Source organism: Salvelinus alpinus, chromosome 25, assembly GCF_045679555.1.
Source record: "Salvelinus alpinus chromosome 25, SLU_Salpinus.1, whole genome shotgun sequence".
NCBI lineage: Eukaryota > Metazoa > Chordata > Actinopteri > Salmoniformes > Salmonidae > Salvelinus > Salvelinus alpinus.
In genome coordinates this window covers 13,067,607-13,094,906 of record NC_092110.1, presented here as the reverse complement: position 1 = coordinate 13,094,906, position 27,300 = coordinate 13,067,607, and the positions used below count along the sequence as shown (strand labels likewise).

Below are 27,300 nucleotides of genomic sequence, written 5' to 3'. Positions count from 1 at the left end.
CACACATTAGTATGTACAGTTGAAGTCAGAAGTGTACATACACTTAGGTTGGAGTCATTAAAACTGTTTTTTCAACCACTCCACAAATTTCTTGTTAACAAACTATAGTTTTGGCAAGTCGGTTAGAACATCTACTTTGTGCAAGACACATGTAATTTTCCCAACAATTGTTTACAGACAGATTATTTCACTTATAATTCACTATCACAATTTCAGTGGGTCAGAAGTTTACATACACTAAGTTGACTGCCTTTAAACAGCTTGGAAATTCCAGAAAATGATGTCAAGCTTTAGAAGCTTCTGATAGGCTAATTTACATAATTTGAGTTAATTGGAGGTGTACCTGTGGATGTATATCAAGGCCTACCTTCAAACTCAGTGCCTCTTTGCTTGTCAACATGGGAAAATCAAAAGAAATCAGCTAAGATGTTGTATCCCTCCACAAGTCTGGTTCATCCTTGGGAGCAATTTCCAAATGCCTGACGGTACCACGTTCATCTGTACAAACCAGTAGAACGCAAGTATAAACATCATGGTACCACTTAGCCGTCATACCGCTCAGGAAGGAGACGCGTTCTGTCTCCTAGAGACGAACGAACTTTGGTGTGAAAAGTGCAAATCAATCCCAGAACAACAGCAAAGGACCTTGTGAAGATGCTGGAGGAAACGGGTCAAAAGTATCTATATTCACAGTAAAACAAGTCCTATATTGACATAACCTGAAAGACCGCTCAGCAAGGAGGAAGCCACTGCTCCAAAACCGCCATAAAAAAATAAAAAAGCCAGACTATGGTTTGCAACTGCACATGGGGACAAAGTGTACTTTTTAGAGAAATGTCCTCTGGTCTGATGAAACAAAAATAGAACTGTTTGGCCATAATGACCATCATTATGTTTGGAGGAAAAAGGGGGAGGCTTGCAAGCTTAAGAACACCATCCCAACCGTGAAGCACAGGGGTGGCAGCATCATGTGGTGTGGGTGCTTTGCTGCAGGAGGGGTGGTGCACTTCACAAAATAGATGGCATCATGAGGTAGGAAAATTATGTGGATATATTGAAGCAACATCTCAAGACATCAGTCAGGAAGTTAAAGCTTGGTCGCAAATGGTTCTTCCAAATGGACAATGACCCCAAGCATACTTCCAAAGTTGTGGCAAAGTGGCTTAAGGACAACAAAGTCAAGGTATTGGAGTGGCCATCACAAAGCCCTGACCTTAATCCTATAGAAAAGGTGTGGGCCGAACTGAAAAAGCATGTGTGAGCAAGGAGGCCTATAAACATGACTGTTACACCAGTAACACCTCCTCTGTCAGGAGGAATGGGCCACAATTCACCCAACTTCTTGTGGGAAGCTTGTGGAAGGCTACCCAAAACATTTGACCCAAGTTAAACAATTTAAAGGCAATGCTACCAAATACTAATTGAGTGCATGTACACTTCTGACCCACTGGGAATGTGACGAAAGAACTAAAAGCTGAAATAAATAATTCTCTCTACTACTTTTCTGACAATTCACATTCTTAAAATGATGTGTTGATCCTAAGACAGGGTATGTTTACTAGGATTAAATGTCAAGAATTGTGAACTGAGTTTAAATGTATTTGGCTAAAGTGTATGTAAACTTACGACTTCAACTGTATGGTGCTTTTGAAGCAGCCCTGGTGGAGTGGATGGAAGCAGGAGTCCTGCTGTTCCCATGGGCTGTCTGTGATTGGAAGAGAGAGGCTCTGTGATTGGAAGAGAGAGGCTCTGTGATTGGAAGAGAGAGGCTCTGTGATTGGAAGAGAGAGGCTCTGTGATTGGAAGAGAGAGGCTCTGTGATTGGAAGAGAGATGCCTGGGGGAACATTCTCTGACTGTTACTGTGTCGAGCCCAGCACTGGTCGGAGCTACCTAGCCTGTCTCTGCTGTCTCCTTGATCTTGTTTGGTTGGGGAGGAGGAGAGGAGGCTGAAGCTTTTGCTTTTGTCTCAACCTTTCACTTGTGCTTGCTTTCACTTGCTGACTCGTCTCACTCCTAATGACGTACATGTAGAATTTGAAACACTTGGTCTACAGCTTCTCCATCAGCTTAATGTGAATAGCCTATCGGTCTCCAAATAACCATCATATGTATTTATAAAGCCCTTCTTACATCAGCAGATATCTCAAAGTGCTGTACAGAAACTCAGCCTAAAACCCCAAACAGCAAGCAATGCAGGTGTAGAAGCACCATCAAGCCAAAGGTCCAGAAAAACAAACAAAAACACGTGGCCTATGGATGTCCTAGATTGCACAGCTCTGTATTGTTCTGCATAGCAACAGAGGAAGAGGAAATAAGGCCCAGGCAAAATTATTTGATTTTTTTCCAAATTTCTGGCCAGTGATCTTTCTTTGACCCTCTGGTCCCAACACATCTTCAAAGCCATTCCTCCCAATGATGGTTCCATTATGTTACTGAGCTGTAGATGATGATCATGAAGTCATTTTCTTTCTCCTCCCCACTTCCCTGTTTAAACAAAGGTAGATTTTACAGTTGAGGAGATGGCTGTTGTCAAGGGACACGTCTACCTATTGCACAATACACACCTGCGCACACGAAGGGATGAGGTCAGCCAAAAACTATTTTTGTTTTTGTACTGAAGGAGTTACCATTGTTGGGTGGGTAATGGAGAGAGGGTAGGAGAGGAGAGATTTGACTCCAGTACCTGAACATGACCTCACCTGTTCCTGCAGGCTGAAATCGATCTGCACTAATCAATAATGTAAACCAGACAACTTAGTGTGTCCCAGCCTGTTTTCCACTAACATGGCTGATAAACCAGTGTTGTGTTCAGTTGGGCCTACCATAGCATCTCCATCACCCTTTTAAACGGTAAACTGAAAATATATATATTTTCTGATTGGACAAGTCCAGGTAGTCCCTCCCTCCCTGTTTGTCATTTCAATTATAATTTTTATTTTATTTGTGCCTAATGATTATGACCCAGTACTGGAAAAACAAGGCAAATATCTCCATCAATAAGGTCTAATTAGAGCCTTGAAGGCACCATCTGCCTGGCTGTTGTCATGTTTAATTTACACTGGTTTGGTTTCTGTTATGCTGATTGAGATGATTTGGACTAGCTGACAGCAGGAGTTGACCAGGCAAAGAGATTATGCTTTCTAAATGACACCCTATTCTCTTTATAGTGCGCTACATTTGACCAGAGCCTAGTCAAAAGTAGTGCACTATAAAGGGAATATGGTGCCATTTGGGTTGTAGACAGAGATAGCTAGGGAACTCTATTTAGCTATGCATCATAGCCAACACCTGCAGCTACTGTTAGTGTCCTCACTGGCCCGTCCTCCAGGGGGTAAACCGATAGGCTGCCGTTCTCCCTCAAGTTCCTCTCGATGATCACCTGCCTGCTGAAACAACATGATGGCTTGAGCCTGTAACACCCTGTAACACCTCTACAAAGCCCCAGTGCTAGCCATATTATACAAATATTGTAATGGGAAATTGTTTAATGATGTTGCTTCCCTAAATTGATCTATTTAAATATTAATAGGTGTTTTCTAAAAAGGCCTGGGGGTGTGATGGATAGAACGTAAGCCTGTGTTTGAATATTGATGAGGTGTAACAGAATAACAGACATATGGGGCCCTCTAGTCAGACAGTCTGTTTTTTATGGCCATAAGAGGCTCCAGTCCAGATGCACCATGCTTATTTACTAATGTTGCACCCAAACCCAAGCATCTGTTAATAACAGAGAAGTAGTAAAGTCTTGCTCAATAAAGATGTTGATTAAATAAGGCAGAGTTCCCACAGTTACAAAACATGCTAGAGTGATCCCTATCCACAAGAATGGCCGAACAACCAACAAGGTTAACTATAGATGTGTCTATTTTGAGTGTGCTGTCTAAAGTGCTGGGAAAAGTAATTTATGAACAGAGGAATAGATCAAGACTAATATTCTTGGTCTGGTTTTAGAAAGTCCCACTCCACTGACACATCTATTGTTTTTAACATACTTTATTAGGGGAGGCGTGAGTGAGGGGGTCAGAACAGCAGGTCCGGGACAAGATGGCATGACCTGTGAACAGGTTAGGGTTCCATAGCTGCAGGCAAAACACCAGAAACTGGATCAGCAGCACAACCAGATGGACTGGGGACAGGAACAGCCAGGAGTCATCAGGTCATGTTGTCTTGAGGCATGGTCCTAGGGCTCAGGTCCACCGGGAGGGGAGAGAAGGAAAGTGTGAGATGGGAGAATTAGAGTAGAGTACCTAAGATTACACAGGACATCAGATAAGACATGAGAATTGCACCAGATATGACAGACTGACTCTAGCCCCCCGGCATATAGACTATTGCAGCATAGATACTGGAGACGGGAGATCGGGGAACACTGTGGCCCTGTCCGGGACAGGGCCAACCAGGCAAGATATAAACCCAACCACTGCCAAATCACTTTCTCCACACCACTAAAGGGATATCAACAGACCACTAACTTACTACCCTGAGACAAGGCTGAGTATAGCCCACGTAGATCTCCCCCACTATATGAGCCCGAGGACAGGAAGGGCAAGCCAATGATTGAGCCCCCGTAATAGGGTCAGAGGCAGAGAATCCCAGTGGAGAGAGGGGAGACGGCAAAGGTGGTTCGTCACTCCAGTGCCTTACCATTCACCTGCACACCCCTGGGCCAGACTACACTCAATTATAGGACCTACTGAGAGATGTCTTCAGTAAAGACTTAAAGGTTGAGACTGACATGGATCTCACGTGGATCGGCAGACCATTCCACAAAAATGTACCTCTATAGTCAAAATATCTGCCTCCAGCTGTTTGCTTAGAAATTTTAGGAATAATAACGAGGCCTGTGTGTTGTGACCGTAACGTACGTGTAGCTATGTACTGCAGAACCAAATTGGTGAGAGGGATAGGAGCAAGTCCATAATTTGTACGTTAATTTGTAGAACTAGCGTCACTGTTTTGTTTTACTTTTAAACATTTGCTGCCATCCACTTCCTTATGTCTGGAACACAGGCTTCCAGGGTAGGCAATTTTGGGGCTTCACCATGTTTGATCGAAATGTACTGCTTGTGTGTCATCCGCATAGCAGTGAATGTTGACATTGTGTTTCCGAATGACATTACCAAGCGGGAAGATAGAGAACAGTAGTGGTCTTAGAATGGAACCTTGAGGAGTACCGAATCTTTCCATTGATTTGTCAGGGGACAAGCCATCCACAGAGACTAACTGATATATTTCTGACAGATCAGATCTGAACTTGTCCGCGTAAACCAAATGTGGTTTCCAATCCCTCCAAAAGAATGTTGGGCTCGATTGGTGTCGAATGCAGGACTAAGGTCTAGGAGCATGAAGATACACACGTTAACAATATGAAATCAGCCTGCTCTCGTAATTGATTTTCTATGCAGATGACTGCTCTACTGGTGTCCCATAAGAACAAAGCCTCAGTGGAAAAGATCTTTAGTGCAGAGTTATCCAATATCAGTAAATTCCTTTCAGAAAACCTTTCTCTGCATATTGGAAAAGATAGAATCCAGAGTAAAGCTTGAAGGTCCCCTGGTTTTAGTGTCCACGTGGGCAACTCAGTGGTTACACAAAAAACCTTGGTCAGCTACCTTGGGTGTGAATTGGTTGGGTACTTGACTGGTGACACTATGGCCGTGAAGGTTTTGACAAAGTAAACCACAAAATTCTATTCCAATCTCGGACCTCAAAATATCTTGATAGTGACAGCCTAATGACACTGACAGGTGCGCTAGTTCAGTATCACTTTTATGCGTGCACATCATGGTTCACCAGCATCCCTAAACAGCTAAAAAATAAGCTACAGACCAGCCAAAACAAGCTGGTGGAAACTGTGCTTAACTCCCTCCTCGTACTCATCGAAGGTCGAGCATTTTAAACAGCTAGTCTGGCTATCTGTAGAGAAAAGGGTAGAGTATCTTGTAAGATCACCTTTTTTATATACTGTCACGGTTGAGTGGAACAAACTACCACAGCAACTCAAAGCCATGCCGAGCATAACTTCATTTTAAAATAATGTAAAAATCTGGCTAATCAAGGAATAGAACAATTGTTTCATGTCTGGATCTATGTCATGTGTCTCTATGTTTATCTATTTGCACCATGGAATTTATGGACTACCAGGGGAACTAAGGACAAGCAACACCTGGTGACATTTTCACTGAGCTGCTGCTAGTGTAAGATGAGGAGCCTAGCAGGCAGTTAGACTCGGCTCTGTTCTGCTGTTTCTTTACCGATCTTGTGCTCTGGCTTTCTAGTTCAGTGCATTTGAAACAGAGACGTGGGGGGTGTTTTTTGTGTTAGAGGTTTCTCAGGATGACGTGGGTAACAAATGGAATGTCCAACGGTTTTCACCTGACAATAGAGCTGTAGCTAGGCTGGGGCCTCTGCCAAGGGTCTGCTGCAATAGAAGGGAGGGAGAGTGAAAGTAGTCATTACCCCACACCACCACCATCCAGCCCCTCTATACAGAAGGCCCCTCCCTTGTAGTGGCGGCAGGCCCTTTGATTCTCCCCCAGGCCTGTCTATTCTAATGCCTCCAGAGTCCAGTGAAACCTGTATGGGAAAGGAGGGAAAGAGAAGGAGTAAAGATGTCATAGTAACTTCTGTGCTAATGCTCTCTTGCTATCGCTCTCTTTTTCTCTCGCACTCTCTCTCTCAGAATGAGGCTAACCTGACCCTAATCTTTCAGTTTTCCCTTTTTACATATCCTGCAGTATTACCTGAAGACAGTTAAATTCTCCAACGAGTCACGTTGTTCACTTTACTACAAGGAGTTGTTTGAAGCATGTGCCTGGGGTTTACAGCAATAACCATTACAGGTGACCTACCCGTGTCAAGTTGTGTGGGTGTAATGTTTTCTATGTAGGTGTGTGTTTGAACGAGGAGCTAAGGTCATTTGGACGTGTTGGGTCTGGTTTACTGTGTCTGTGTGATGTGTTATAGCTTGTTACCAAGGTGTCCATTGTTCCTCTGGTCCATTCTCTCACACAGACAAACATTGAGCATTCCATTTGTTACCCATGTGAGTGACAAACGAGAGAACAAACAGTATGTACATGCATGCACGTGTTGTATGTATGTGATTGTGTTCCTTCCTGATTCCCAACAAAAAATGTTTTGTGTGTTATTACAACCCTGCCCATATTCTCTCTCACTAGGAGATTGTTACAGCTGGGCAATGCATTGGTTACTGTATGAACTCCCCTCCTCCCCAAACGTGTTCTCTACAAACTGAAAATGGTCCTTTCCATCAATATTTCCTGTCTGTGTTTAATACGTTTCCCTTTCCCACCTTGCTGTGGGTCTCTGTTCAAGCTCTGTTAGCGACTTCACCCTTCAAATTCATGCCAGTGGAAGCTTCCTGTTCTGTTCTAGCTGAAGTCTGTGGCTTTATTAGTTAGCCTAGTTAACCCCTGCACTGCGTTTCAAGTCGACAGTACTTCTGCTGCAATGGTTTCCTTCCTCTGGTCCTGCTCTTACTTAATCCGGTATGTTCTCCTCTGTGTTTTCAGGACAGTCTCCAGCAGCTCATCCTGATGACCCTGCCTAATGTGCTGACCATCGCGAAGGACCCCCTCTCAGGTACTGTGGTGCTCATTCTCTTGTTCACAAACTCACAACAAGCCTCGGGTAGCTACGCCTCTAAATCCAGTTGGCTAGCTGGCTAGTGCAATATTTAAGTTAGGGGTCCCCATCTCTTGTTCACACTCACAATAAGTGCTTACAAATGCCTTTACGTATTCCCTTGTAATCTCGGTCCAGATACTGTTCTGAATGAGGGCCTGTTGGGGTGGAAAGGATGCACATGTTGTGGCCTTTTACTGGAGTCAGTCAGGAAGTGGGAAAGGCAGGAAAAGTCCTTTGGAGCCCTTCTATCTATAGGAGGCTAATCAGGCCATGGAGAGTGCTGAGTGTGTGGGCTCTCCGGCCTGGTGTCGACAACCTCGCCAGCATAGACCTGATATGGCTAGATGTGGCTATGGAGACCGTCAGACCTTATATAGTGGGTGTGAAAGGTCAGAGAGGGCTGCTGTCCGCAAGATACAGGTATAGCTGGGGATAGTTCACCTAAGGCTACTATGGTATATTGAGCCTTGATGGGACCATCTAGTCTGATTAGTAACAACTAAACTTTTATGAGAAGGAAGAGTTGTTTTTGTTTCCTCATCTAATTTTAATCTCTGAACCCAGAACCGTATATTGTGTACACTACTCTGTCATGAGTTTAAATCTAGCTAGTGTGGTTTATTCCGACTCTGTCCCATATGACTTTTTTGAAACTCCACCTAGCTAGATGACTCCATAAAGCTAATACCCCGTAGTTTACACATACTCTATGTAGTTCATGTATGTACTTGCCGTGCGGTACAGTATGCATGAATGAATAAAAGGAACACCAGACCAGTTATTTCTATGGCTTTTGTAACTGCTGGCGTGAGAGTAGAGTATCTCCAGGATAATGACGTCATGTTTGAAGTGTTCAGCTTCACTGCCAGACAATGTTGTTCCTTCTCCTCCCGGTGGCTAGGCCTTTCATGGGTTGGGCCACTACCATGCCGCTCGCACGCTTGTTTTGCATGTTGGTTCCTGCAACTGTCTGTCAAACACACAAATAACTTATCAGGACCCATGTGGCTTAATTTTTTATTTTCCTTTCGGGAGCCAAGTTATCTTGATCTAGGCCTCTTGATTGGTTCCGTATGAAAACGTGTTTAGCAATCAAGGACAATAGTGGTCTAACATTGAATGGTGGAGTTGTTGGGAGGCTTTAGCTGTAAGCCAGCCTTGGTATGTGAACTGAATCTCAATATTGGTTAATGGGGTATGTGTTAATATTATTGTGTGTGGATTGACGCGTTATGTTTGTATTGAATGGCCTTAGGAAGTTAGCTTTTCCATGACTTCCTATGTTAAGTGTAGATTAGAAACAGTGAAAAGCTCCTCTCAGGGTTACAGCACTGCCTGCCCTGTGTACCTCTTTTGTCTTTTTAGTTGGTCTCAATGGAATAAGGGCAGAGCTGGGTCGCAGACAGGGTCTCCCTGGCAACAGTGTTGCCCTTTCCCCAGAGTGTTGATCAAGCTTTTTTTAAGTCCCTTCCAGGCCCAAGGGGATGGACACACACACACACACACACACACACACACACACACACACACACACACACAGCTGATCCCAGACAAACCCTGCACAAAACGACATGGTAAATACTTTTTTACAATCATGTGTCTTTCAAAAATTAAGGGCTTGCTACGTCCACAAAAACACACAAACATAATCCTGAGCTGTGTCAGATTTTAATGATTGACCCACTAACTGATGGCATCCTACCCATCAGTGATGGGAGAGATTTTCCAGCCCACTGGTGTAAGAACTGGGGGGATGGGAGAGGTCCACAAAACTGTCATTTGGGATTTGCTGCCTGCCTGGCAGGTTGACGTTTATTGGGATGACGCTTGTCATTTCCTTTATGATTGATGAGGATCTTCATATTGCAAATGGACGGTCCCTTACTGGACGTCTGCGAGTGTTTTATTAAAATAGGCCGAAGGCTTCAGGTCGTCCCCCTGGACGCGGTGTTCCGGGAAGTAAAAAATAAAATACGTTTCCTGGGCAATTGGTTTCCGCAATATCAAATTGTAATTAAAAAATTATTATTCTGCTCTTCCGGAATATTCCACCAGCTGGCTGTATATGGCAAATGGACATGGCCGTTTCTCGTAAACGGAAAAGACTTCAAACGAAACTCGGTGAGCACAGGGGTGGCCAAATGTACTTTTAGCCCAGAAACAAGATGGCATCGAGGCCACAACGCTCTTTGCGTTAATGCACATTTTGTGGGATTGAAGGTTGAAAACAGTAATACAGTGTTAATTTGACCGCTTCACGTCAAAGTACATAACCCTACGATGTAAGGAAAAATACAGTTGAAGTCGGAAGTTGACATACACCTTAGCCAAATATATTTAAACTCCGTTTTTCACAATCCTGACATTTAATCATTGTAAAAATTCCCTGTCTTAGGTCAGTTAGGATCACCACTTTATTTTAAGAAGGTGAAATGTCAGAATAATAGTGGTGTGATTTATTTAAGCTTTTATTTCTTTCATCACATTCCCAGTGGGTCAGAAGTTTACATACAATCAATTCGTATTTGGTAGCATTGCCTTTAAATTGTTTAACTTGGGTCAATTGTTTTGGGTAGCCTTCCACAAGCTTCCCACAAGAAGTTGGGTGAATTTTGGCCCATTCCTCCTGACAGAGCTGGTGTAACTGAGTCATGTTTTGTAGGCCTCCTTGCTCGCACACGCTTTTTCAGTTCTGCCCACACATTTTCTATAGGATTTTAGGTCAGGGCTTTGTGATGGCCACTCCAATACCTTGACTTTGTTGTCCATAAGCCACTTTGCCACAACTTTGGAAGTATGCTTGGGGTCATTGTCCATTTGGAAGGACCATTTGTGACCAAGCTTTAACTTCCTGACTGATGTCTTGAGATGTTGCTTCAATATCACATAATTTTCCTACCTCATGATGCCATCTATTTTGTGAAGTGCACCAGTCTCTCCTGCAGCAAAGCACCCCCACAACATCATGCTGCCACCCCAGTGCTTCACGTTTGGGATGGTGTTCATCGGCTTGCAAGCATCCCTCTTTTTCCTCCAAACATAACGATGGTCATTATGGACAAACAGTCAGAGGACATTTCTCCATGTACAGTTGAAAACCGTAGTCTGTCTTTTTTTTATGGTGGTTTTGGAGCAGTGGCTTCTTCCTTGCTGAGCGGCCTTTCAGGTTATGTCGATATAGGACTCGTTTTACTGTGGATATAGATACTTTTGTACCCGTTTCCTCCAGCATCTTCACAAAGTTCTTTGCTGTTGTTCTAGGATTTATTTGCACTTTTTCGCACCAAGTACGTTAATCTCTAGGAAACAGAACGCGTCTCCTTCCTGAGCGGTATGACGGCTGCGTGGTCCCATGGTGTTTATACTTGCGTACTATTGTTTGTACAGATTAACGTGGTACCTTCAAGCATTTGGAAATCGCTCCCAAGGATGAACCAGACTTGTGGAGGTCTCCAATTTATATATTTTTTCTGAGGTCTTGGCTGATTTCTTTAGATTTTCCCATGATGTCAAGCAAAGAGGCACTGAGTTTGAAGGTAGGCCTTGAAATACATCCACAGGTACACATCCAATTGACTCAAATGATGTGAAATTAGCCTATCAGAAGCTTCTAAAGCCATGACATAATTTTCTGGAAGCTTCCAAGCTGTTTAAAGGCACAGTCAACTTAGTGTATGTAAACTTCTGACCCACTGGATTTGTGATACAGATTATTTCACTTATAATTCACTGTATGTAAACAATTGTTGGAAAAATTACTCGTGTCATGCACAAAGCAGATGTCCTAACCGACTTGCCAAAACTACAGTTTGTTAACAATACATTTGTGGAGTGGTTGAAAAACGAGTTTTAATGACTCCAACCTAAGTGTATGTAAACTTCTGACTTCAACTGTATAACCATCCATTTGTACGAATTCTCGTAAACTACGATAGATAAAGTCAATTTCATGATGCTTAAATACATTTTGTTTTTAAGTTGAGGCGTGTTCAGGCGATACCATTAAGGCGGATTTTGGGTGGTCCATGTGATTTTTCTGTTCTCTCTCACACACACAGTCAATATGGAGTGACATAGTGTGGGGCTTACAGACACACAGAGCCTGCAATAGTTACCTGCGTTCGAACCATCAAAGAACCGTCAGACCTAGAGCTCTGAAACTTTAGAGCTTAAGTCGGTAGTGCACGGTGAGTTATGTGTCTCTAGAAGGTTCTCAGGCTGAGAAACAGCCTCGTCCATTTGCAATGTCTTCAATTCATTTAACGTCGCAAAAAAGACGACATTTAGAGAAGTACAAGAATCACAAGACTAGGTACATTGACATTGTTCAATGTCAGAACTGGACCCGCGGCTCCAATTTAAAAATAAAATAATAATGGTTTTAACAGAAGGCGCTATGAATTGTGGGCCGGCTTTGAAATATGCGATAGTTGGCTTCTAAAAGAGTTGGACAAAGTAAGTTTGTCAGTATGTATAAGTTTGGTGTCAGTATGATATCTTATTGACTGATGGCTGACTTGATGACAGTATAATATATTGGCATTGTGCGTTTTACATTGCGAATGGACAGTGTACATTTCCATTGTATTTAATGAGGGATTTCCCATCACCAAATAGACAGGCTGAAATCAACACCAACGAGTGATGGAGAGGAACCACTATCACTGCTCGGCCATCCCGAGTTCAACAAGCCAGTCAATTGGGCATTTCTGCAGTATATTAGAGCATGTCCAATTCGTGATGCTAAATGCACATTCTAATACATTGCAAATGGACAGTGTACAATTATACATTTCCAATATATTTAATGAGGGATTTACCTTCACCAAATGGACAGGCTGAAATCAACACCAACAAGCGATTGGACAGTGTCCAATTACACACATGCTATATTGTCAGTGTGAACATGTTCTTCTGCAAGTTAACAATGTCCATTGCCAATGTATATCCATAAGTACTTCCCATTACGAAATGGACATGCTGAATCAACACGCATGAGAAATTCTGACTTCCTGTGATCAAATAGATCTTCTAGGTTGATTTCAGGGCTTAACATAGTGATGTATATCATTTGGTCAGTATATAGGCCATCTCGACATTATATATGCCATTTGGACATGGTTCACTGACTTTTGGGCTCTGGCTAACTTCCTATGATCATATATGGCAAATGGACAAAACAAAGGCCTTTTGGGCAAACTGAATATAATAAGAAAAATGTAGTCTGGTTACTACATATATATAATTGACAAGAAAAATACATTTTGAAAAATGGTACAAAACATACTTGACATGAGGGTTTACAATTTTGAAAAAAATTAGATTTAGAAAATTTCACCCCTGAGACCTGACTTTGACCATTTCCCATATGAAATCCTACAAAGGAGCGCGCTCACCCCCTCAGGGATTTTTGGATAGTGAGACCTGGCATTTGCCATGTTCCGCTTGCAGTATGTTTTTGATGAACTGCCGTCCATTTGAGGGGTGTTTGCGATTTGTGTATATGGTTCGCCCAATGCCAATAAGTAGCCATTCATTTTTGTCCATTTCATGGGGGTCTTCCCTTACCACTAGATAGGCCTGCTGAAAAGCCAATTGGCTATACAGTGCCTTCAGAAAGTATTCACACCCCTTAACTTTTGCAGATGTTGTCTTACAGCCTGAATTAAAAATGTATTAAATTGAGCTTTTGTGCCACACAATACCCCATAATGTCAAAGGGAATTATGTTTAAAAATGTATTAAATGATAGCTGAAATATCTTGACTCTAACAATTAAACCCCTTTGTTATGGCAAGCCTAAATACGTTTAGGAGTAAAAATATGCTTAAGTCAAGTTGCATGGACTCGGTGTGCAATAATAGTGTTTTAACATAATTTTTTAATGACTACCTCATCTGTACCACACACATACTTTTATCTGTAAGGTCCCTCAGTCGAGCAGTGCATTTCAAACACAGATTCAACCACAAAGACCTGGGAGGTTTTCTAATTGAATGTTCCCATGTCTAGTTAGTCTTGACTTAAATTGGCTTTAAAATCAATGGCAAGACTTGAAAATGGCTGTTTAGCAATGATCAACCACCAACTTGACAGTGCTTGAAGAATTTTGAAAAGAATGTGCAAATATTGTACAATCCAGGTGTGCAAAGCTCTAAGACTTACCCAGAAAGACTCACAGCTGTAATTGACGCAAAATGTGATTCTAACATGTATTGGACTCGGGTGTGAATACTTATGTCGATTTGATATTTCTCTTTCATTTTCAATAAATTTGCAAACATTTCTCTAAACCGGTTAGTCGAGGTAATATGTACATGAAAGTAGAGTTAGTGACTATGTTAACAGAGAGTAGCAGTAGTGTAAAAGTAGGTTCTGGGTAGCCCTTTGATTAACTGTTCAGGAGTCTTATGGCTTGGGAGTAGAAGCAGTTAAGAAGCCTTTTGAACCTAGACTTGTTGCTCCGGTACCGGTTGCCGTGTGGTAGCAGAGAGAACAGTCTATGACACGGGTGGCTGGAGTCTTTGACAATTTTTAGGGCCTTCCTCTGACACCGCCTGGTATAGAGGTCCTGTATGGCAGGAAGCTTAGCCACAGTGATGTACTGGGCCATATGCACTCACCCTCTAGAGCCTTGCGGTCGGAGTCCGAGCAGTTGCCATACCAGGCAGTGATTAAACCTGTCAGGATGCTCTCGATGGTGCAGCTCTAAAACCTTTTGAGGATCTGAGGACCCATGCCAAGTCTCCTGAGGAGGAATAGGCTTTGTCTTTCCCGCTTCAGGACTTTCTCAGTGTGTTTGGACCATGATAGTTGGTTGGTGATGTGGACGCCAAGGAACTTTAAGCTCTCAACCTGCTCCGCTACAGCCCCGTCGATGAGAATGGGGGCGTGCACGGTCCTCCTTTTCCTGTAGTCCACAATCATCTCCTTTGTCTTTGAGGGAGAGGTTGTTATCCTGGCACCACACGGCCAGGTCTCCGACCTCCTCCCTATAGGCTGTCTTATCGTTGTCGGTGACCAGGCCTACCACTGTTGTCATCGGCAGACTTGATGATGGTGTTGGAGTCGTGCCTGGCAATGCAGTCATGAGTGAACCGGGAGTACAGGGGTACGCACCCCTGAGGGGCCCTTGTTTTGAGGATCAGCGTGGCAGATGTGGTGTTGCCTAGCCATACCACCTGGGGGTGGCCCGTCAGGAAGTCCAGGATCCAGTAGCATAGGGAAGTGTTTAGTCCCAGGGTCCTTAGCTTCATGATGAGCTTTGAGGGCACAATGGTGTTGAACGCTGAGCTGTAGTCAATTAATAGCATTCTTGCATAGGTGTTCCTTTTGTCCAGGTGGGAAAGGGCAGTATTGAGTGCAATAGATTGCATCACCTGTGGATCTGTTGGGGTGGAATGCAAATTGCAGTGGGAATAGGGTTTCTGGGATAATGGTGATGTGACCCATGACCTGCCTTTCAAAGCATTTCATGGCCACAGATGTGAGTGCTATGGGTCGGTAGTCATTTAGGCAGGTTACCTTAGTGTTTTTGGGCACAGGGACTATGGTGGTCTGCTTGAAACATGTTGGTATTACAGACTTTGTCAGGGACATGTTGAAAATGTCAGTGAAGACATTTGCCAGTTGGTCAGCGCATGCTCGGAGCACACGTCCTGGTAATCCATCTGGTTGGGGTATGTACGTACGGTGACGTCATCTTTGCACTTATTGATGAAGCCATTGACTGATGGCTTTGAGGAGCACACCACATCAGAAGAATCCCAGAACATTTTCCTGTCTCTGCTAGCAAAACAGTCCTGTAGCTTAGCATCTGTTCATCTGACCACTTTCTTATTGACTGAGTCACTGGTGCTTCCTGCTTTAGTTTTTGCTTGTAAGCAGGAATCGGGAGGATATAATTATGGTCAGATTGTGTCTGTGTGTGGAGTAAAGAGTTTATTAGAGTTTATAGAGTTTATTTATTTGTTATTTTTTCCCCCTCTGGTTGCACATGTAAAGTGCTGGTAGAAATTCGGTAACTTATTTACATTTCCCGACATTAAAATCACCGGCCACTAGGAGCGCCGCCTCCTGGATGATAGTTTTCTTGCTTATGGACTTATACAGCTTATTGAGTGCTGTCTTAGTGCCAGCATCGGTTTGTGGTAGTAAATAGACAGCTACGAAGAATATAGATGAATATGCTCTTGGTAAATAGTGTGGTCTACAGCTTATCATGAGATACAAAACATTGAGACTTCCTTAGATTTCATGCACCATCTGTTTACAAATATGCATAGACCGCCAACCCTTGTCTTACCAGAGGCCGCTGTTCTATCTTGCCGAAAAAGCTTAAAACCCCGCAGCTGTATGTTATTCATGTTGTCGTTCAGCCACGAATTGGTGATACATAAGATGTTAGTTTTTAATGTCCTGTTGGTAGGATATACGTGATCGTAGTTCGTCGATTTTATTTTCCATTGATTGTACGTTGGCTAATAGGGCGTTGTACGTTGAGGCGGCAGGTAGCCTAGTGGTTAGAGCATTGGACTTGAAACCGAAAGGTTGCAAGATCGAATCCCAGAGCTGACAAGGTAAAAATCTGTAATTCTGCCCCTGAACAAGGCCGTCACTGAAAATAAGAATTTGTTCTAAACGGACTTGCCTAGTTAAATGAAGGTAATTGTTTTTTATAAAAATGGGACCTATGGTAAAGGGAGATTACCCGCATGCCGTCGGATCCTTACAAGGCACCCAGACCTTCACCTTCGATGTCTCTTTCTCCTGTAAATGACTGGGATGAGGGGCCTATTCCTCCAGTACGGGCTGAGTAATCGCTGTCCTGATATCTAGAAGCTCTTTTCGGTCATAAAATATGATGGCAGAAACATTGTACAAAATTTGTTACAAATAACGTGAAAAAACACACACAATTGGTTAGGGGAACGTAAAACGCCAGCCATCTCCTCCGGCTCCATCGTAGTGTTAAATTGGATAAAAATTAGACTGGTGTGCCACTAAGGTTAGGGGAAAGGTTAGATTTTAAAATGATATTTTATGACTTTATGGCTGTGTCATAGTGACTGCCCTGCAGAGCTGTGGGATTTAAACCAAAATCGAATCTGAGCTCAAACTCAATTGGCTATAAGGAAAGGGTGTTTTAATAAGTTATGTCTTCATCTTTCATCTTCAACAGGCAAGGGCATGGAGGAGGTGAAGAGAATGCTGCTGTTGATCCTAGGCTGTGCTGTACAGGTAACAGCCTTTTCTAACATATTCAACAGATCTTTCTTGCACAATTGATTTGATCTCAATGATAATCTGAATGAATATAGTTAAAATTACAAAACATTAACAACCCCTTTTAATTGAGCCAACCAGGTAGGCCTACTTTAGAATTAGATTCCCATTTGAAGACTGAGTCGGTGTGGAAGCAGTCAGTCATATCCTTTTATTATACTGTGAACTATCTGCTTTGGCAAACATTATACATATTGTGTGTACAGTACCAGTCAAAAGTTTGGACACAACTACTCATTCAAGGGTTTTTATTTATTTGTACTATTTTCTACATTGTAGAATAATAGTGAAGACATCGAAACTACACATATGGAATCATTGTAGTAACCAAAAAAGTGTTAAACAAATCAAAATATATTTTAGATTTTTCAAAGTAGCCACCCTTTGCCATGATGACAGCTTTGCACACTCTTGGTATTCTCTCAACCAGCTTCATGAGGAATGCTTTTCTAATGGTCTTGAAGGAATTCCTACATATGCTCAGCACTTGTTGGCTGATTTTTCATTCACTCTGCAGTCTAACTCATCCCAAACCATCTCATTTGGGTTGAGGTCGGGGGTTTGTGCCAGGTTATCTGATGCAGCACTAATCACTCTCCTTTTTGGTCAAATTTCCCTTACATAACCTGGAGATGTGTTTTTGTCCTGTTGAAAAATAAATTGTAGTCCCACTAAGCGCAAACCAGATGGGATGGCGTATATCTGCAGAATGCTGTGGTAGCCATGCTGGTTAAGTGTGCCTTGAATTCTAAATAAATCAGTGTCACCAGCAAAGAACCCCCACACCATCAAACCACCTCCTCCATGCTTCAGACCAATGGACATATTTCCACCGGTCTAATGTCCATTGCTCGTGTTTCTTGGCCCAAGCAAGTCTCTTCTTCTTATTGGTGTCCTTTTTAGTGGTTTCTTTGCAGCAATTCGACCATGAAGGCCTGAATCACGCAGTCTCCTCTGAACAGTTGATGTTGAATTGTGTCTGTTACTTGAACTCTGAAGCATTTATTTGGGCTACAATTTCTGAGGCTGGTAACTGTAAAGAACTTATCCTCTGCAGCAGAGCTAACTCTGGGTCTTCCTTTCCTGTGGAGGTCCTCATGAGAGCCAGTTTCATTATAGCACTTGATGATTTTTGCAACTGCACTTGAAGAAACTGTCAAAGTTCTTGAAATGTTCCGGATTGACTGACCTTCATGTCTTAAAGTAATGATGGACTGTTTCTCTTTGGTTTTTTGAGCTGTTCTTGCCCTAATATGGACTTGGTCTTTAACCAAATAGAGCTATCTTCTGTATACTACCCCTACCTTGTCACAACACAACTCCTTGTCTCAAACGCATTAAGAAAGAAAATCCACAGATTAACTTTTAACACTGCACACCTGTTAATTGAAATGCATTCCAGGTAACTACCTCATGAAGCTGGTTGAGAGAATGCCAAGAGTGTGCAAAGTGTGGCTACTTTGAAGAATCTCACATTTAAAATATATTTTGATTTGCTGAACACTTCTTTGGTACTACATGATTCCATATGTGTTATTTCATAGTTTTGATCTCTTCACTATTATTCTACAATATAGAAAATAGTAAAAATAAATAAACCCTGGAATGAGCAGGTGTCCAAACTTTTGACTGGTACTGAATGTGTATAAATGTATACGTTTGTCACATATACCGGATGTGAAATGTGCTGTTTTACAGGGTCAGCCATAGTAGTATGGTGCCCCATCAGGCAAATTAGGGTTAAGTGCCTATTTTTTTTTTTCTTCACGTTGTCGACTCAGGTATTTGAACCAGCTACATTTTGGTTGGCCCAGCACTGCTAGTCTACCTGGCGCCCAACCTTGCACCTGATCACACCAGGAAGTAAAGCTGCATTGGCATAACTTTACATGTTAGAACGCATCCCTGTATTAACTGAAACTGATAACAGGCTGTTGCTGTTGCACTAAAGTTTACTGTTATCTTATCAGCATTTTATGAATCAATTCAAAATGTCCCTCAAAAGTTTTGAGATTAATTTCTCTTTTGAAATCAACATGTCCAGTGTAGCACCAATATCACAGAGCATGTAAGAGGCTCAGAGAGAGAAAGGGTTAAATAGTGCAGGGCCCACCCACCTGTACCTATACCAGAGGCTGTACTGTTCCATTCCCTTGGCTCTATCTCTCTAGCTTCAGCTCTGTACACTATTGTTTTCATTCCCTCCAATCCCCTGGCCTCTCCCCCTCTTTTTTCTCTCTCTTTGTTACACTGCCCTGGTTTTTCCTGTTCCTGGGGAAAAAGCAGGATAGTGATGAAGTGTTGAATAGTTGATTTTTCCTCAGTTATTTTTCTGATACCTAAAAAGAAATGTCAACGTCATGCATAGATGTAATACATTTTCTAAGTTGATGCTTCATTTATACCTCTTAATTGTTTTCTCCCCATTGAATGGTAATTACTCAAGTCTGTGCTGCCTTAAGTCCTCCACATTACCCTTAACCGTATTTCTATAAGATTTAGAACATTCTTTTCATATGGTTTATTCGGTTTTATGACCATTCAAACACCCAGTCCTTTGTGTTCAATAGAGAATGTGAAAACCAAGTCTTAATCATAATGTTTTTCTGATTTAGTTTATAGTCGCGACCTATAGGTATCTCTAATAGAAATGCCTGCCGTTGTTACTTCCTCTGCAGTGTGAGAGGAAAGAAGAGATCATTGAGAAAATCAAACTGCTCGACATCGAGAAGCAGGCAGCCATCGTCTCCCACATTCAAGAGGTGAGTAGTGCAGGTGTTCACGTCAAAGCAGGCACACATGTTCATGCACATCAGCCTTTTTTGTAGTGATTTTTTTTCTTCTCCTCACTATCTTCAGGTACGCATCTGGCTAAATTTGGCACATTTACAGAAACCTTGATTGATGTGCACTGTCCCTGTCAAATAAATCTAATGATGTAAAGACATATTCAGGTTTTACTCCTAGGCCTACACTTTAACAGTATGTCATTTCCATTGACATTTAGGCAATCATGTTCATGCATGTCTGTCAATTTGTTCATTGAGAATCTTTTATCACATGTACTTTGCATCTTCACATAGACACATTCAAGTCTTATTCCCAGGCCTACAGTAATATATTCCTTTTGACAATATTATTTTTTGCTTCACAGACCCAGAAATACAAGGGAGGGGGCACTGTTATTACACATGTATTGGGTTTCAATGTAGAACTTATGGCATTCCTGTTGACATTGTTATATTGTCTGTCTACCCCTTCAGGTGACCCATAACCAGGAGAATGTGTTGGACATGCAGTGGCTGGAGCTGCCAGACATGCCCCCTGAGGAGCTCGACCCCCTGTCCCGTAACATGGCCCTGCACCTCCGCAAACTCATAGATGAACGAGATGAATGTGCAGAGGTTGGTATCAAAGACGGAACAAGTCTGAAACGCATCCAAATCAACTGTATTACCCACAATAAGACTTGATTTGTGCACTTTCTATACACAGTCAATAGACTGACAGAATTCTTCTCCACCATCCTCCAGGTGATTGTGGAGCTGACCCAGGAGAAGGACTACCTCCAGTCCCAGCAGCCCTCCAATCACATGGGTTACCCCTGTCCTGAGAGGACTGTGTCGGGCCTGGACGGACCCGTCTCACTGCTGTCCAAAGAGGACCGCCAGCACCTGGCTGTGGAGCTGGCCGACACTAAAGCCAAACTGAGACGCTCACGGCAGGAACTGTGAGTCAGAATAGGGGAGAGGTTAGAGTCGGGGATAACATTTTAGCGTTTAGTACATTTTATTAAGACAAATAATTCCCTAAGATGTTAACTTCAGAAACACTGCAAGCCCTCTATCAGAAAATATATTGACTCTAAATAAACTAAACTTAACATGATTACAAAAATGTATATATGTCTGAATAAATTGATTTGCCAACCTAATATGTGCTGTCTCTCTCCCAGGGAGGAGAAGACTGAGCATCTGATGGATACCAAACATGAGGTGGAGAGGCTGGACCTGGAGATGCAGAAACTCAAGCAAGAGGTGTGAATTTTCTCTTTCATTTTGGCTTCCCCCCCCTTTTTTCTCTCTCCCTGTTTCTCACTCACTTATGTAAACACACTGAAACCCAACTTTCCCTTATTTTCCAAGTCAGGATAAAGTTTCCTCCAAATCTTGACCACAAATGACATGTTAGAAAAGCTTTGAAATTTCATCTTCAGAAGTTTCACAGTAGTGAACATTTTAGCTGATGTCATATTCTCAAAGCCATTACCATTTTTGGATATTCACATGAGACCAGGAAATTCTGAAATGGAAAGATTTGTTATTTAGCCGTAACCTCCAGTACATCTAGTTTGTTGTACAATTCATGTGCCTTTACTTTGCAGCAACCAAACAGGCAGTATACAATTTCTGCAATTATAACCTCCAGACCAGATCCATAGTGTGCTTTTATGCCCTGTGCAGAACATGCAGGTGCTGGCGGAGGCACGGTCGGCGCGTGCCTACAGGGATGAGGTGGATGCTCTGAGGGAGAAGGCAGCCAAGGTGGACAGACTGGACACAGAGCTGTCACGCTGCAAGGAGAGGCTACACGACGTCCACTTCTACAAGACACGAGTCGAGGTGAGACGCATTGAGTTTCATTGATTTAAAGTCACCAACATCAATTTTATGAAAGCTAGAATAAAATACAATACTGTACATTAACAACACATGTAAAAGGAAAATACCTTTGTTTGCTCCACTGTTCATGCACCTTTGTTTGAAAGTGAGTTAGTGACAGCATTTATTTTTCTCATTATCAACACACATCCGCATGTATAGCCTATCTCATCTGTCAAGACGGATTAATATTGGTTGTGCATATTAAGACCCATAATCCTTAGCAGCACGTCTTTCATGTCTCTGGGTCAAATCAGTTCCACTTCATTGACTAGAACCCCTGCTGTCTCTGTCACAGGGGAACAATGGCACCTCCTGATCAGCAGAATTGAGTTTGTCCAGGAAGGGAGCTCCACAGCTGTTAGTGGCAGGCCTTTGAATCACTATATTTCCTATTGTCTCCATCTCTGCCTCATTTATATTTCACACTGTCTCCTTACTGAGAATAAAAAATATATATATATTCGCTACATTTCAGTCCGACTGAACGGAATTACAAATCACCTTGCTTCCCCAAATAACTACTCATTATGTGATCAAGATTAGAAAACATGCACAGCGTCTCAGGCCAATCCCCTTCAACACGCTGTATATATCCCTCTGTTTTAGGGCTGTCCCCCGACAAAAATAAAAATCTTCATTGACCAATCAATTGGTCGAAAATTGTAAACATGTATTTTCCATATATAGACAACACCCTATGTGTTTTTAATAAAATCAACTATATCTACTGAACTTGTCTGACGCTTTAAGCATGCTGTTTGATTAAATCATTAAGACACATAAATGACTTGAGAGAGCCAGAGATAAAGATGGCCTAACTGGAAGAAGAAAAAAAAACGGTTCCTGACTCTCTTCCTCCCACTGCTTAATTCTGCCATTAAGCTCCTAAAGTTGCTGGTAATAGGGTACGTTAGCGGTCGGCAACCTTTTTCAATTTGGAGTACCAATTTACTCTTACCATTTCTACCGATCTGCTTGCCAGTTATGATTTTCATATGCACATTGATGTGTAACGGTATAATTTAATTTCCAATAGTTTCATAACCACATGACAATGATTTATCTAAATGATATCTAAATTAAAATTATTCAAATCTAAAAGCAGGTAGAAAATATCCTGATAAAAATTTATATGAATCCTATAAATCACATTGACTATCATGGCCTGTCTGCAATGAACTTGTATCAACTATCGACTGTGTCCGGGCCCGAAGCTCGCGTCCAACATTGTATCAAATATTCTAGGCCCTCAGTTTCCTGCGCAGGTGATCTCAGGACTGACAGCTGTAGGCTATTTGTGCAAGGAATAAGAAGTAAGTGGGTGTTTTATGTTTGCACTGGACCTGAGCATTACATTTTTCCCGTTCATGCCGAGTGGTTATCGATAGGGAGAGAGTTGGAAAATGTTTCAAATACTTTGAGGAGCTATTGTCATTCTCAATGGATAATAAAAATACTTTGTTTACTTGCTGTTTGAGGTGAAGAAAAAAATGCTTTGAAAAGCTCCACAAGCTCATTAGTGGTGGTGAGTTAAGACAATCAGAAATAGTATCAGATCCCAAATGGGCACATTTATAGCCCTACATTTGTGTGCAGGCCAAGTAGCCTATGCCTAATTCTATGCGTAATCAGGTGCGCGTCCTTACTCAACGTTGACAGGAGGGCTCCAAACAAAAGACAATTAATAAATTGGCAAAACTCGTAAATGGAATGAAATCACCCAAAACTTGTTTCTCACAAGTGTAGCATGCGTTGTGAGCGCTGCAAACATGTCCGTGGTGATATAAGTAATGGGGAATTCATAGACACTAACAATCAAATGGCAAACAATTCACACAATGAAGTTATGAAACCGTGAATTTGCAGGAGAGAGCGCATTCTGGAGAGATACTGTAAGTTCCTTTTGCATCTTAGCCACACACCCCTTTTTCTTGGACCGTGGCATCTCCGCGACCTCAATGGATTAGTCCACTGAGATGGCCTGTGAATCAGACAGGTGTCTTGTGTGCCATTTAGGAAAAAACCTTTTAAAAATGTAGTTATTTTAAAAATCTTGGTCAACCAACAGTTTATCGACCAGTCAACTAAATGGGGTCAACCCTACTTTGTTTCCATCTGACAGTTTGTCTGTGTTTCTTCTGTGTGTGTGTTTCCAGGAGCTGAGAGAGGACAACGTGACTCTGATTGATACCAAAGCCATGCTGGAAGAGCAGCTGGGGGCAGCCAGGGGGCGCTGTGACAAACTACATGAGTTGGAGAAGGAGAACCTGCAGCTGCGCTCCAAACTGCATGACATGGAGATGGTAATAAAAGCAGTAGGGATTGGTCCATCTGTCTGTTTGCCTGTACATCTGTGTGTGCTATATGTCGGTGTATGTTATGTCATTGCAGTGTTAGTGTATACAGTGCCTCCGGAAAGTATTCAGACACCTTCACTTTTTCCACATTTTATGTTACAGCCTTATTCTAAAATGTATTTAATAAAAAAAATCCCCTCATCAATCTACACATCATGCCCAAGAATGACAAAGCAAAAACAGGTTTTTAGAAATTTCTGCTAATATATTTGGAGCATCTCCCATTTTTCTCTGCAGATCCTCTCAAGCTCTGTCAGGTTGGATGGGGAGCGTCGCTGCACAGCTGTTTTCAGGTCTCTCCAGAGATATTAGATTGAGTTCAAGTCCAGGCTCAGGCTGGGCCACTCAAGGATATTCAGAGACTTGTCCCAAGCCACCCCTGCATTGTCTTGGCTGTGTGCTTAGGTTCATTGCCCTGCTGGAAGGTGAACCTTCGCCCTAGTCTGAGAACCTGCTCCAGAGCACTCAGGATTTCATCAAGGATCTCTCTGTACTTTGCTCTGTTAATCTTTCCATCGATCCTAACTAGTCTCCCAGTCCCTGCCGCTGAAAAACATCCCCACAGCACGATGCTGCCATCACCATGCTTCACCGTAGGGATGGTGCCAGGTTTCCTCCAGACATGACGCTTGGCATTCATACCAAAGAGATCATTCTTGGTTTCATCAGACGAGAGAATCTTGTTTCTCATTGGCTGAAGTGTCCTTTAGGTGCCTTTTGGAAAACTCCAAGCGGGCTGTCATGTGCATTTTATTGAGGAGAGGCTTTCATTTGGCTGCTTTACAATAAAGGCCTGATTGGTGGAGTGCTTCAGAGACAGTTGTCCGTCTGGAAGGTTCTTCCATCTCCACAGAGGACCTCTGGAGCTCTCTGAGTGACCATCGGGTTGTTGGTCACCTCCCTGACCAAGGCCCTTCTCCCCCGATTGCTCAGTTTGGCTGGACGGCCAGCTCTAGGAAGAGTCTTGGTGGTTCCAAACTTCTTCCATTTTTAAGAATGATGGAGGCCCATATGTTCTTGGGGACATTCAATGCTGCAGACATTTTTTGGTACCCTTCCCCAGATCTGTGCCTCGACACAATCCTGCCTCGGTGCTCTACAAACATTCCTTTGACCTCATTGCTTGGTTTTTGCTCTGACATGCAATGTCAACTGTGGGACCTTATATAGACTGGTGTGTGCCTTTCCAAATCATTCCCAATCAATTGAATTCACCACAGGTAGACTACAATCAAGTTGTGGAAACATCTCAAGGACGATCAATGGAAACAGGATGCACATGAGCTACATTTTGAGTCTCATAGCAAATAAATGTGATACAATTTCTAAACCTGTTTTCGCTTTGTTATTATGGGGTATTGTGTGTAGATTGGCGAGGAGAACAAATTAATTTAATCCATTTTAGAATAAGGCTGTAACGTAACAAAATGTGGGGAAAATCAAGGGGTCTGAATACTTTCCGAATGCACTGTTAACTGTATATATGTTGGTGTGTGTGTCTGACCCTGCTGTCCCTCTCAGGACCGGGACACAGATAAGAAGCGCCTGGAGGAGTTGATAGAGGAGAACATGCTGCTGGAGATCTCTCAGAAACAGAGCATGAACGAGTCTACCCACCTTGGCTGGGAGCTGGAGCAGCTTGCTAAGAACAACGACAACAGTGACAGTAAAGGCGCACACACACATATTCTCTCTCTCACACACACACTAAACATGTGTAGGTTTTTCCCCAGCTACATCACTTTGAGTTGTGGTACTGTTCAGTTCATAGGTTCTTTTTCTGGGGCCACCCATACGTAACATGTATGCATGCATGTAGTCACTGTAGGGTCTGCTAAATGGCACATATATTATTCTGCTGACAGCCAACATGTATAAATCATCTTCCATTAGTGCCTGATGGAGATTTTGGTTGAAAAATCAAAGATTCTCAGTGAATCCTGCCAGAGCTTGTGGCGCAACCTAAAATAAAAATTCTGTTCAACACTATGCTGTTGATACTTGAACTAGAGAATTGAATTGTATCATAGTTTCAGTTTTTTTTATTAGAGAGGGTGAACATCACTGTAGATTTGCACGACAGGTCTTTGCATTGGTGTGTGTGTGAGGGGTTACATTTTGGCCTCTGTGTTGAAGTTAAAATTTCACTCTGTATTGTCAGAAAGGTAATATAGTAACTCAGCAGCTGCCTCAGCTGTTTCCCTCAGCCTCACATTTATCACAGTGCCTGGTCCTCTAACTGTCAACACATACAGACGTGCTCAAATTTGTTGGTACCTCTCCACAAAAAACGAAGAATGCACAATTTTCTCTGAAATAACTTGAAACTGACAAAAGCAATTGGCATCCACCATTGTTTATTCCATATTTAATAGAAATCCATCTTTGCTTTAGATTTTTTATTCAACATAATATTGTAAATAAGAAAACAAATGAATATGGCATGGACAAAAATGATGGGACCCTTAACCTAATATTTTGTTGCACAACCTTTAGAGGCAATCACTGCAATCAAATGTTTTCTGTAGTTCTCAATGAGACTTCTGCACCTGTTAACAGGTAGCTTGGCCCACTCTTCCTGAACTGCTCCAGCTGTCTCAGGTTTGATGGGTGCCTTCTCCAGACTGCAGGTTTCATCTCTTTCCATAGATGTTCGATAGGATTCAGATCAGGACTTATAGAAGGCCACTTCAGAATTGTCCTATGTTTTGTTCTTATCCATTCTTGGGTGCTTTTAGCTGTGTGCTTTGGGTCATTATCCTGTTGGAGGACCTATGACCTGCGACTGAGACAGAGCTTTCTGACACTGGGCAGAACATTTTAGCTCCAGAATGCCTTGATAGTCTTGAGATTTCATTGTGCCCTGCACAGATTCAAGGCACCCTGTGCCAGGCACAGCAAAGCAGTGCCAAAACAGAACTGAGCCTCCATGTTTCACTGTAGGTATGGTGTTCTTTTCTTAAAAAGCTTTATTTTTTCCTCTGTGAACATAGAGCTGATGTGACTTGCCAAAAAGCTCCAGTTTTGACTCATCTGTCCAAAGGACATTCTCCCAGAAGGATTGTGGCAAATTCCTTTCTGGCTTTTATGTTTTTCTTTCAAAAGTGGAGTCCTCCTGGGACTTATTCCATGGAGCCTGCTTTCGCTCAAAAAGCGACAGATGGTGTGATCAGAAACTGACGTGCCTTCACCTTGGAGTTCAGCTTGTATCTCTTTGGCAGTTATCCTTGGTTCTTTTTCTACCATTCGCACTATCCTTCTGTTTAATCTGGGGTCGATGTTCCTCTTGCGGCCGCGCCCAGGGAGGTTGGCTACAGTTCCATGGACCTTAAACTTCTTAAT

At 42.5% G+C, this 27,300-nt stretch overlaps 1 protein-coding gene across 1 annotated transcript in view; it reads left to right on the top strand.

The window, feature by feature from the left end:
* Nucleotides 1-27,300, top strand: part of LOC139553384 (protein Daple-like) — an 84,253-nt gene that overhangs the window by 23,635 nt on the left and 33,318 nt on the right. Inside the window, exons 4-12 of the mRNA XM_071365661.1 lie at nt 7,538-7,607; nt 16,834-16,892; nt 19,616-19,699; nt 20,201-20,341; nt 20,471-20,667; nt 20,893-20,974; nt 21,401-21,559; nt 23,758-23,904; nt 25,480-25,624. Of these exons, the coding sequence (XP_071221762.1) occupies nt 7,538-7,607; nt 16,834-16,892; nt 19,616-19,699; nt 20,201-20,341; nt 20,471-20,667; nt 20,893-20,974; nt 21,401-21,559; nt 23,758-23,904; nt 25,480-25,624 (1,084 nt within the window). The remainder of the gene's footprint in view (nt 1-7,537; nt 7,608-16,833; nt 16,893-19,615; nt 19,700-20,200; nt 20,342-20,470; nt 20,668-20,892; nt 20,975-21,400; nt 21,560-23,757; nt 23,905-25,479; nt 25,625-27,300) is intronic.